Source organism: Garra rufa, chromosome 7 (genome assembly GCF_049309525.1).
Source record: "Garra rufa chromosome 7, GarRuf1.0, whole genome shotgun sequence".
NCBI lineage: Eukaryota > Metazoa > Chordata > Actinopteri > Cypriniformes > Cyprinidae > Garra > Garra rufa.
In genome coordinates, this window is record NC_133367.1 from 34,696,174 (window position 1) to 34,708,992 (window position 12,819).

Here is a 12,819-nt window from a genome sequence, read left to right on the forward strand (position 1 = left end):
TTACAACCTAAAGCCGCACAATGTGGCATTGTATCAGTATTTTATTTTCCGAGTAGAATAGAGTGCAACCATTTAACGGCGTCAAAAAAAGCTGCACCTCATAGTCCAAAATATGTATAAAACAATGTGGATTTTCTAACTAACGCAAGTCTTTTCTACTAAGTATTTCAGTAGGAGACATCATTTATGTTATATTGAGCCATACAAGTTCCCTTTAATGAGGGAGTCATTGAATCATTAATTTAACTGATTCATCCTAATGGCTAGTTCAAACGAAGTGACTCTTTATGAATGATCCACTTGATTTGCCGCTATCGCTTCAGAAAGGCTGTTCTGCTGTGGCTTCGTTTAGAACTATTTTCATTGGCGAAACTGAGCAAAAAAAGACAATATTGTGTCTAAAACACAATGTTGATTTCTTGTTTAATAAACTGTTGTATCAAATCAATATCACATTTGCAGTCATCCAGATATTCAGCGAAAAAACAGCTCTCTTGCTCATGTGATATTGCTAAACTATATATGATATAAATGTTATACAAAAACTTATATTTTTGATACATTTACATATATTATTGTACATTTTAGAGGCATATACAGTTGAGTCAAAAGTTTACCTTGCAGAATCTGCAAAATGTTTGGTATTTTACCAAAATAAGCATGTTATTTTTTTAGTACTGACCTGAATTAATATTTTAAACTTCCCATTGTTCTTCAGAAAACATTTTCTGGAATTTTTATTTTTTATTTATTTATTTATTTATTTTTTGAGCACTTGAGATCCATCTTTTTACACTGAGAACAACTGAGGGACTCATCCAACTATTACAGAAGGTTTAAACGCTCATTGATGCTTCAAAAGCAAAAACTATGCGTTAAGGGCCTGGGAAAACTTTGAATTTGAAGGTCAGGGTAAATTTAACTTATTTTGTCTTTGGGGGAACATCTTCTGTAGATTCTGAGGGCCAATACTAAGTGAAAAAGAAAAAGATATTCAGGCAAAATAAGAAAAATGCACACGTCTTCATTCTGTTCAAAAGTTTTCACCCTCGGCTCTTAATGCATCATGTTTCCTTCTGGAGCATCAGTGAGCGTTTGAGCCTTCTGTAATAGTTGCATATGAGTCCTTCAGTTGTCCTCAGTGTGAAAAGATGGGTCTCAAAATCATACAGTCATTGTTGGAAAGGGTTCAAATGGACAAAAATGCTGAAAAAAAAAAAAACTAATAATTTGTGGGACCTGAAGGATCTGAAGAACAGTGGGCAGTTTAACTGTTCAGGACAAACAAGGGACTCATGAACAACTATCACTAAACAAAAAAACCCAGCTGTGGATCATTCAGGTAACAAAATCAACAGCCTTTGCCTATTCAGTCTCTTCCCTCTTTGCAGATGGACCCGTGCCTATGCCCAATGTGCCAAATCAGATCATCAATCGCATGCAGGTGTCTCAAGGTACTCCACCATTCCCACTCACATCCAGTCAAACATTTATTTTCTCAACTCAAACCAAATCCCTTCATTCTCAATATTGTGTGTTGTTTTTCCAACAGGGTTGAATCCATTCGGCGCAATGCCCAATGTACCGATGTCTCAGGCCCCCATGGCAACACGAGCCGCCTCTCCGATAAACCATCAACAGATCAACATGAACCAGGTCCCGACGATGAACATGTCTCCCACGCGAATGCCCCCGACGCAAGGCATGCTGGGAGCTCACGGCGGAAACATGGTGGCGCAGACACCCAACCAGACGCAGTTCATGGCCCAGTCACAGTTTCCCGCCAACACCAACGCCATGAACGTCAACATGGGCCAGCCCAACGCGCAGGCGGCCGTTTCGCAGGTACAGATATGCACCCACATCCTAGAGTGATTCCACATGACGACGCTCCCTCTAAACTTGTTTTGTCCCCTGCTTATGTGCGTGCGATCTCTCCTTCCCCAGAAGCAGCCGAACGCTAACCTCTCCCTGAATGCACTTGGCCCATTGGGCCCCCAGCTAGGCTGCCCCGCACCCCCTCAGGCTCCACTCCGCGCCACACCGCCCCCCAACGCCACCGCCAGCACCACTAACCTGCCGGCAGCACTGCAACCCAGTCAGGCCTCCACACCCACCCCCGCCCCTGCTCAGGGCACCCCGCCTCACATGCAGCCCCAGACGGAGCTGCCCCTCCCCACCCAGCAGCACCCTGGAACACAGGTGAGAACCGCAAAACCGTCTTCAGAGACAAAACCTAGTGAGCTTCCTACATAGGCAGCATTCTAAACTGAATGGAGCCTCACAACTGACTAGTTATGAAGTAGTTTGTACATTGCACTTCTCACAAAGGAATTAGGATTGGGGAAAAACCTAATTGTGACTTTTGCTTTAAAAATGTAAGTGTTTTTATTTAAGTGTGTTTTTATTTTTTTTAATTGTTGTTTTGTTTTGGTTAGTTTTTATAATTTTGATTATTAATAATAATAAATATTATTTATTATTATTATTATTGCTGCTGCTACTACTACTACAACTACTATTTAAAAAAAAAAAGATTTAAAAGTCTAAGTTGCCAGCATTTGCCAACATTTGGCCAAAATTTGTGATTATAGTCCAATATACTACAATTATATACTATAAATATAATATAAACCCTAACTTATTAATATTACTACTAATAATAATATTGTTAGTAGTAGTAGTAATAATAATAATAATTATTATTACTTTTTAATTAAAAAATACAATTAAATTACAAAATACAATTAAAAAATATAAATATTAATTATTATTATTATTATTAAATTAAATATCAAAAAATTTTATAATTATATACCAGTTTGTCTATCATCATAATAATAATAATAATTATTTTTACTACTACTAAATAATAGTATAAAAAAAATATAAAAAAATAGTAATAAATAATAATTATTATTATTACTACTACTACTACTACTAATAATAATAATAGTAATAATAATAATAATAATAATTAAATAAATACAATTATTAACAATATTACATAATTTGACTAAGTAGTGTTATATATTATATATTTAGTAGTGTTTAGTAAAAGTTTTGGGTTTATGGTTTGTAATAGTAGTTTTATACTAAATGCTAGTAGTAATATTAATAATAATAATATTTGTAATAATAATAAAAATATTAAAATAATTTAACTTTTGTAATATTTCACTCAAAATTTAAAAAAAGTGTTGATGGTTGGGAGAGTCCAGGTTTGATGCACAATTAGTCCAAATAATATTATTATTATTATTATTATTATTATTATTATGGTTGTTATTACTAAATAAAATATTCAAATAAGTACTTTTACTATTGTAATATTTTACTGTAAAATAAAAATTAAAAAACATTGAAGAATATTGAGAGTTAGAGAATCAAGGTTTGATGTGCAATTTGTCCAAAATAATAATAATAATAATAATAATAATAATAATAATATTATTATTATTATTATTATTATTATTATTATTATTATTGTTATTATTATTATTATTATTATTATTATTATCATCATCATTATTATTATTATTATTATTATAATAATGTATAAAATTACAAGTATTATTATTATGGTTGTTGTTATTAAATAAAATATTCAAATAAGTACTTTTACCATTGTAATATTTTACTGTAACATAAAAAAAAGTTGGAGAGTCCAGGTTTGCAGCACAATTTGTCCCTGACCTAAAAATAATAATATAGTATTATTACTGTTATTTCTTGTCGTAGTTGTTGTTGTTAAATAAAAATATTAAAATAACTAATTAAACTTTTGAAATATTTCACTCTTTAAAAAAAAAAAAACTTTCCAAATGACACCATATTTGTTCAGCTTTAAGTCAAAATTCAAATGATATTTATTAAAGCAATAAATCTGATGCTTTGTCTTTCAGAGCGGTGAAAACCGTGTGCCCACCCCAGCTTCAGCAGCCAGCGCCGAGCTGCACTCCCAGCATGCAGTGCCTGACGTACCACCTAGTGACACTAAAACAGAAGAGCAAGAATATGACATAGGAATCAAAACGGAGCCCAAGATGGAGGTGTGTTTTGAGCAGCAAATCAACATGTCAGAATGATTTCTGAAGGATCATGTGAAAATTCAGCTTTTCATCACATAAATAAATTACATTTTTCAATATATTTGAATAGAAAGCAGTTATTTTAAATCATAAAAATATTTCACAATATTACCGTTTTTACTGTATTTTTGATTAAGCAAATGAAGCCTTGGTGAACATAAGAGACTACTTTTAAAAATCGTAACAAATCCTAACAAATTTTCATGGTTGTTCTGCCTTTGTTAGACGGAGGACGACACAGGCTCCCAATTGGTCAAAAAGGAGGAGCAGGAGAGTATGGAGGCTAAGCAGGAGCCGATGGACACCGAGGACAAGAAGACAGACTTGAAGACAGAGACCAAAGAGGAAGATGAAAGCAGGACGAACGGCACAACGTCCTCTTCACCAACCCAGTCTCGCAGGAAAAGTATGAACTGATATTTGTCTCTGTTCTTTTCTGTTGGCTCTGCATTTCTCTGTCCTTAAAGTCTTTTTTCTATTGCTTACGTTAAGTTTGTCTGTCCTGGTCTTTTGTGTTTCTCTCTTTCTTTTCAGTCTTTAAGCCAGAAGAGTTGCGGCAGGCGTTGATGCCCACTCTGGAGTCTCTATACAGGCAAGATCCAGAGTCACTGCCTTTCCGCCAGCCTGTGGACCCTATACTTCTCGGCATCCCTGTGAGTCTCACATACATGCATACAGTTGAAGGCAAAAGTTAACATTGCAGAATGTGCAAAATGTTAAATCTTTTATCAAAAATAAGAGTGATCGTGCAAAATTCATGTTATTTTTTTAATTTATTACTGAAGATATTTCACGTAAAAGACATTTACATGTAGTCCACAAGAGGAAATAATAGTTTAATTTATAAAAATTACCCTGTTTAAAAGTTTACATACACTTGATTCTTAATACTGTGTTGTTACCTGAATGATCCACCTGAATGATTTTTTAGTGATAGTTGTTTATGAGTCCCTCGTTTGTCCTGAACAGTTAAACAGCCTGCTGTTCTTCAGAAAAATCCTTCAGGTCCCATAAATTCTTTGGTTTTTCAGCATTTTTGTGTATTTGAACCCTTTCCAACAATGACTGGATGAATTTGAGATCCATCTTTTCACGCTGAGGACAACTGAGAGACTCATATGCAACTATTACAGAAGGTTCAAACACTTACTGATGCTCCAGAAGGAAAAACAATGCATTGAGAGCCAGGGGGTGAAAACTTTTGAACAGAATGGAGTACATTTTTCTTTTGCCTGAATATCATCTTTTTTCCATTTAATACTGCCCTTCAGAAGCTGCAGAAGATACTTAGATGTTCCCCAGAAGACAAAATAAGTTCAATTTACGCTGATCTTAGTATTTCGAAAGTTTTCACCCCCTGGCTCCTAATGCATTGTGTTTCCTGGAGCATCAGTGAGCGTTTGAACCTTCTGTAATAGTTGCATATGAGTCCCTCAGTTGTCCTCAGTGTGAAAAGATAAAGCTCAAAATCATACAGTCATTGTTGGAAAGCGTTCAAATATGCAAAAATGTTGAAAAAAACACAGAATTTGTGGGACCTGAAGGATTTTTCTGAAGAACAGCAGACAGTTTAACTGTTCAGGACAAACAAGGGACTCATGAACAACTATTACTAAACCAAAAAAATAATTTACTTTTTATAAATTCAACTCTTATTATCTATTGTGGACTATATGTAACATCTTTTATGTGAAATATTCAGGTCAGTGCTAAATAAAAAATTATGCATTTTGTATGATCCCTCTTATTTTGGTCAAATAATGAACATTTTGCAGATTTTGCAAGGTGTATGTAAACTTTTGACTTCAACTGTATATAATTTAAGAAACTTTAAATAATGTGAAAACTGCGAGTACACATTTGACTGAACTCTGAAGGTGTTTCCTGCTCTCAGGACTATTTTGATATCGTGAAGAACCCCATCGACCTGTCCACTATCAAGCGCAAACTGGACACGGGTCAGTATCAGGAGCCGTGGCAGTACGTAGACGACGTGTGGCTGATGTTCAACAACGCGTGGTTGTACAACAGGAAGACGTCGCGCGTGTACAAGTACTGCTCCAAACTGGCCGAGGTGTTCGAGCAGGAGATTGACCCCGTCATGCAGCTCCTCGGATACTGCTGCGGAAGAAAGGTGAGATGAGCACTGCATTCACTTCAGATTCAGTTGTCATAATTTCACATAGCTAATAATAATAATGTGTGGAAAAGTGTATATTAAATGTATTGCTGTTTAATAAATGGTTGTACCGTAAATGAAGTGCAAATAAATGTATTATATTTTAAAAATGGTGTTCAATAATAGGACTCAGTAATAATTAATAATTATTAGTAGTATTGTTATAAATGTTTATAACACATAGCATTGTATAATCAATGGCTGTACAACAATATCTGCACAAATAATAATAGGAATAATACTAATGTGTGAATAGGTTTATATCAAATATATTATTGTTTAATTGTTGAACTACAATTTGAACAATTATTTTATTAATAATAATAATAATAATAATAATAATAATGTATTTTTAGTATAATTTCATTTTATAATGTAATAAAATAATAATAGTAATAATAAATGTATATTAAATATAGCATTGTATAATAAATGGTTGTACAATAATGTCTCCATTATTAATATTAATAATAATGTGTAAATAAGTTGATATTAAATATATTATTGATTAATTGTTGGACTAAAATTTAAATAATAATAATACATTTACATTTAATTTAGCACTGAATAATAAATGGTGGTACAATAATATCTCCAAAAAAAAAAAAAAATAATAATAATAATAATAATAAATGTATATTAAATATAGCATTGTATAATAAATGGTGGTACAGTAATATCTCCACTAATAATAATAATAAATGTATATTAAATATAGCATTGTATAATAAATTATTGTACAATAATATCTCCACTAATAATAAGTAATAATAATAAATGTATATTTAATTTAGCACTGTATAATAAATAGTGGTACAATAATATATCTAGTAATAATAATAATAATAAATGTATATTAAATATAGAATTGTATAATAAATTGTTGTACAATAATATCTCTGATTATAATGATAATAATAATAATAATAACAATAATAATAATAAAAAGTGTTAAATATAGTATTGTATAATTGTTGGACTACAACTTAACTAAAAACAACGCTAACAATAAAAAAATAATAATATTGTGTATATTAAATACAAAATTGTATAATAAATAGTTGTACAATAATATCTCATAATTACAAAAATATTAGTAGGAGTAATAATATTTATGAATAATAAAAATAAAAATGTGCAAATAAATAAAGTATATAATATTATATATTTTTTTCTGTAATAAATAAACTAAAATAATAATAAAACAGATAATAATGTGCAAATAAGTGTGTATTAAATATATTATTGTTTAATTGTTAAACTACTATTTACACAACACCAACATACAATCTGAATGATTGGACAATAATACTTCTCCACTTTGATTACAATACAACAATAATCCAAATAATCAGTAATAGCTTGAAAGTAAATATATTATTGAATAATAAATGCGAACATGTCAGAAGGCAGAATATTTGGAATTACGTAAAGGTCAAAATAACATTTAATTTCTTGACGTATATTTAAGTATATTTGAGCATGTCACACATTCAAATAACGCAGCTCTATTATTTAGTTTCTGTAAAATAATATGAATACATCAGTAGTGTTGTTTTCAGTAAAACCGTTAAAGAACCTCCAGTATGTTCTGGACGTCTGCACATAAACTCGACATAAACAGACTTTTCCGGTCATGTGTCTGAACTCTCTTTTCTCCTTTCTTCCCACAGTACGAGTTTTCTCCTCAGACGCTTTGCTGTTACGGCAAGCAGCTGTGTACAATACCCCGAGATGGCACTTATTACAGTTATCAGAACAGGTGAGACGATACACTCGCCTTTCCTTGACATAGCATTTATGCAGTCGACTGCCTTAGAAAACATTTAAGAGGATACTCGAGTCAAGGCAGACATGCTCACCATCATGCGGTGTAGTTAATTCAGCCGTGTGTGGTTTTGATGCACATTCAGCAGATCAGACATCGTGTACATGTATGCACTAGCATAGACTCTCGGTCCTGTTCATATGTATTTTCTAACATAAGACTGCTCAATCATGTCCCCCTCCCCCCGTTCCCTTTCTTCAGTTTCTCTGCTTGAAGTCTCCAGCCAGTTCTAATTTATTGGCAGTTGTAATATTTGCACTGGCACATTTATTAGGTTTTTTTTGCTGCGAATTGCCTGCTTACTCATAACAGGCTCCCTTGTGCCCCCTGCAGCACAGAGCATGTCACTGCAGAACCTCTAAACGCTTGTATCGCTTATACATTGCATCCACTTCTGACACCGTGAATTCAGTCTGTTTTTATGTGAGCATTTTCTTTTAATTTCTCTTTGTTTTCAAGTATCACCCCAAAATTTACTGACATTTACTCACCCTCATGTAGATGAGATTGTTTCTTCGTCAGACCAGGTTTGGAGAAATTTCGCATTGCATCACTTGCTCACCAGTGGATCCTCTGGAGTGAATGGGTGCCGTCAGAGTGAGTCTCCGAATAGCTGATTAAAACATCACAACAATCCACAAGTAATTCACATGACTCCAGTCCATCAGTTAATGTCTTGTAAAAAGAAAACCTGCATGTTTTTAATCATTAAAGGAGTAGTTCACTTCAACAAAAATGTACAGATAATGTACTCGCTTCCTTGTCTTCCAATATGTTCATGTCGTTCTTTCTTCAGTCATAAGGAAATTGTTTTTTGAGGAAAACATTTCAGGATTTCTCTCCATATAATGGACTTCTGTGGTGCCCCCAAGTTTGAACTTCCAAAACGCAGCTTCAAAGGGCTCTAAATGATCCCAGCCGAGGAAAGAAGGGTCTTATCTAGCAAAACAATGGGTTATTTTCTAAAAAAAATTACAATTTATATACTTTTTAACCTCAAATGCTCGTCTTGTCTAGCTCTGTGTGTACTCTGTGTAGAGATTAAGAAGAATATAAATTGTGAATGTTTTTAGAAAATAAAAAGATCATTTCGCTAGATAAGACCCTTCTTCCTCGGCTGTGATCGTTTAGAGCCCTTTGAAGCTGCGTTTTGGAAGTTCAAACTCGGAGGCACCATAGAAGTCCATTATATGGAGAGAAATCCTGAAATGTTTTCCTCAAAAAACATAATTTCTTTACGACTGAAGAAAGAAAGACATGAACATCTTGGATGACAAGGGGGTACATAATCTGTAAATTTTTGTTCTGAAAGTGAACGACTCCTTTAAAACATTTTAAACTGCTTAAAACCATTGTTTCTAGCTAAAATAAGAGTTTTCCGTTCATAAAATTGCTTTCTCTAGTTAAAGTCCTCTCATCTGAATCAGGAGAGAAATATGCACAGACCAAGTACCATTTACAGGCAAAAACATTCCAAAACAGTTCTGAAGAAACAATTTGATAAGAAGACAACAAATGATGGACTTTTTTAATGAAGGAAGCTTTATTATGGATTATGGACTTAAGAAATTGTGGTTTAAAAAGTTAAAATGCTTTGTTTCTCACAAAAATGCAGCGTTACAAGATAAAAAGGTAATTGATGGACTGAAGTGGTGTGGAATACTTGTGGATTATTGTGATGTTTTAATCAGCTGTTTGGACTCTGATTCTGACGGCACCCATTCACTGCAATGGATCCATTGGTGAGCAAGTGATGTAATGCTACATTTCAACAAATCTGTTAAAGAAACAAACTCATCTACATCTTGGATGGCCTAAAGGTGAGTAAATTTTCTTTTTTTTTTCTCGGATGGACTATTACTTTAATGTTTCACATTAAACACGAAAGCATTCACAATACATTCGTACTGTGATATTTAAGTGTTGAATGACTTTAAAGGATTAGTTTACGTCCAGAATGTAAATTGCCTGATCATTTTCTCAGCCCCATGTCATCCAAGATGTTCATGTCTTTCTTTCTACAGTCGAAAAGAAATTAAAGTTTTTGAGGAAAACATTCCAGGATTTTTCTCCATATAATGGACTTCAATGAGAGCCAACAGTTTGAAGGTCAAAATTGTAGTTTCAGTGCAGCTTAAAAGGGCTCTACACGATCCCAGCCAAGGAATAAGGGCCTTGTTTAGCGAAATGATTGGTCACTTTCAAATAAAATACAAATTTCGATACTTTTTAACCACAAATGCTCATCTTGCACTAGCTCAAGGCATCACATAGTCACGTTGGAAAGGTCACATGTGACGTAGGTGGACGTACCGACCCAGTGTTTGCAAAGTGAACGCGCAAAAAAAGTCAAATGCCCTTTACTAAAAAAGGTAAGACAATTTTGAAGTTGGAAAAAATGAGATTGAGTTTTTCACCCTACCCTACCTTTTTGAACCAAAGTAACTGCGTGTGATCTTTCCAATGTAAGCTAGTGCAAAATGAGCATTTGTGGTTAAAAAGTAAATACATTTGAGTTTTTTTAAAAGAAAACGATCAATCGTTTCGCTAAATAAGACCCTTATTTCTCGGCTGGGATCGTTAGAAGCCTTTGAAGCTCCATTGTCTCCCACCATTGTCTCCTGGAATGTTTTCCTCAAAAGCCTTAATTTCTTTTCGACAAAAGAAAGAAAGACATGAATATCTTGGATGAAAAGGGGGTAATAAATAATCAGGAAATTTTAATTCTGAAAGTAAACTAATCCTAATATTAATACATAATAAAGTCACTCTTGTGCGCATATGGGCCTCTTTTATTTCCTAAATTCATTACTCAACTGTTTGTGTTTATTATTCTACAGGTATCATTTCTGCGAGAAGTGCTTCAATGAGATTCAGGGAGACAGTGTGACGCTAGGAGATGATCCTGCTCAGCCCCAGACGTAAGTCTCTTTTTTTTGCGACTATATTCAAGCTCAGTTGTAAGATTTTTATCATTCCGGGTAGGGTGAAAATCTCATTTTAGCATTCATTTTCTCCATTCCATAATAAACTGAATCATTCTTAAAAAGTGTTACATGTTTAACTAATCTGATTGTGCATCATCTTTGTGTACAGCATGATCTCGAAAGACCAGTTCGAAAGGAAGAAGAATGACACATTAGATCCTGAGCCGTAAGTATCTATACATATGCTATACTAGACAGTATTGGCTCACACATTGGTGACCCTGGACCACATTTTTTTTTATAAATAAATAAGCTTTCCATTGATGTATGGTTTGTTAGGATAGGACAATATTTGGTCGAGATACATCTATTTAAAAATCTGGAATCTGATTTCTCAAAACAGAGAAAATCGCCTTTAAAGTTGTTCAAATTAAGTTCTAAGTAATGCATATTACTAATCAAAAATCAAGTTTTGATATAGTTATGGTAGAAAAATTTTGAAATATCTTGATTTTTACTTAATATCCTAATGATTTTTGGCATTAAAAGAAAAATTTTGACCCGTCCGATTCATTTTTGGCTATTCCTCAGAAATATACCCGTGCTACTTAAGACTGGTTTTGTGATCCAGGGTCACATTTGTCCACTATGGACTGCTCACTGGTGCCCCCTGCTGTCAACAACATGGTGCACAGAGACACTCCCACCACACCAGCACAACACAACCGTCTGCAAGCATGAGTTTAATACAAAACTCGTCCACGCCTCCTACAAAGGCGCAGTTGCATTGGTCTGCTTGCAAATGCGTAAGAACTGGAGGGAAAGAAACTGAATGATGTATTTCACATTAACTACCTGCCTTTGCAGTTAGTGACTGACTACGCATTCAGACACAAAGCAGCCAGAATTTAAAGTGCGTGAAACGGTTGTGTCTCCCATTAATCAACTCTCCTCTTCTCAGGTTTGTTGAATGTAAAGACTGTGGGCGGAAGATGCATCAAATATGCGTCCTGCATTACGAGGTCATCTGGCCTGCCGGGTGAGTTTGAAACACCTCAAGAGTGAACAGGGTTGCTCTGATATCGATTCTGGATGCGTTGTGGGAAGTCAGCGCTAATGAGAGTTTCTCTCTGCAGTTTCATCTGCGATAACTGTTTGAAAAAGAGTGGGAAGACGAGAAAAGAGAACAAGTTTTCGGCAAAAAGTAAGTATTGTTCGTGGGATGCATTGATGTTACATTTTAACAATGATGAATCGTGATTAATCACATCCAAAATATATATTCTTTAACATAATATGTGTGTACTGCATATATATATATATATATATATGTGTATATATATGTATATATATATATGTATATATGTATATATATATATATATATATATGTATAGATTAATATACACGCATACAGTATATTCATATTCATAATATATTCATATTAGTGCTTGGCAATGATTAATCATGATTAATTGCATCCAAAATAAAAGTTTTTGTTTATACTATATATGTGTGTGCTGTATACATTTATTATGTATAGATAAAGACACACACATACAGTATATATTTTTTTTAAATATTTAAATGTACATATTTAAATTCATATTAGTGCAGGGCTATGATTAATTGTGAATAATCACATCCAAAATAAAAGTTTTTGTTTGATATATGTTTGTACTGTATATATTTATCAGGTATAGATAAAGAACACACACACACACACACACACATATACAGTACAGACCAAAAGTTTGGACACACCTTCTCATTCAAAGAGTTTTCTTTATTTTCAT

At 33.5% G+C, this 12,819-nt stretch overlaps 1 protein-coding gene across 2 annotated transcripts in view; it reads left to right on the top strand.

Moving 5' to 3' along the window:
* The window catches only part of crebbpa (CREB binding protein a), an 85,883-nt gene that overhangs the window by 49,272 nt on the left and 23,792 nt on the right, over positions 1-12,819 (top strand). Inside the window, exons 11-22 of one of the 2 annotated variants that reach the window (XM_073844841.1) lie at positions 1,392-1,454; positions 1,553-1,845; positions 1,948-2,202; positions 3,906-4,052; positions 4,317-4,497; positions 4,626-4,744; positions 5,986-6,225; positions 7,944-8,032; positions 10,939-11,019; positions 11,195-11,251; positions 11,987-12,064; positions 12,162-12,229. In XM_073844841.1, the coding sequence (XP_073700942.1) occupies positions 1,392-1,454; positions 1,553-1,845; positions 1,948-2,202; positions 3,906-4,052; positions 4,317-4,497; positions 4,626-4,744; positions 5,986-6,225; positions 7,944-8,032; positions 10,939-11,019; positions 11,195-11,251; positions 11,987-12,064; positions 12,162-12,229 (1,671 nt within the window). The remainder of the gene's footprint in view (positions 1-1,391; positions 1,455-1,552; positions 1,846-1,947; positions 2,203-3,905; positions 4,053-4,316; positions 4,498-4,625; positions 4,745-5,985; positions 6,226-7,943; positions 8,033-10,938; positions 11,020-11,194; positions 11,252-11,986; positions 12,065-12,161; positions 12,230-12,819) is intronic. The other variant, XM_073844842.1, reaches the window with a different exon arrangement.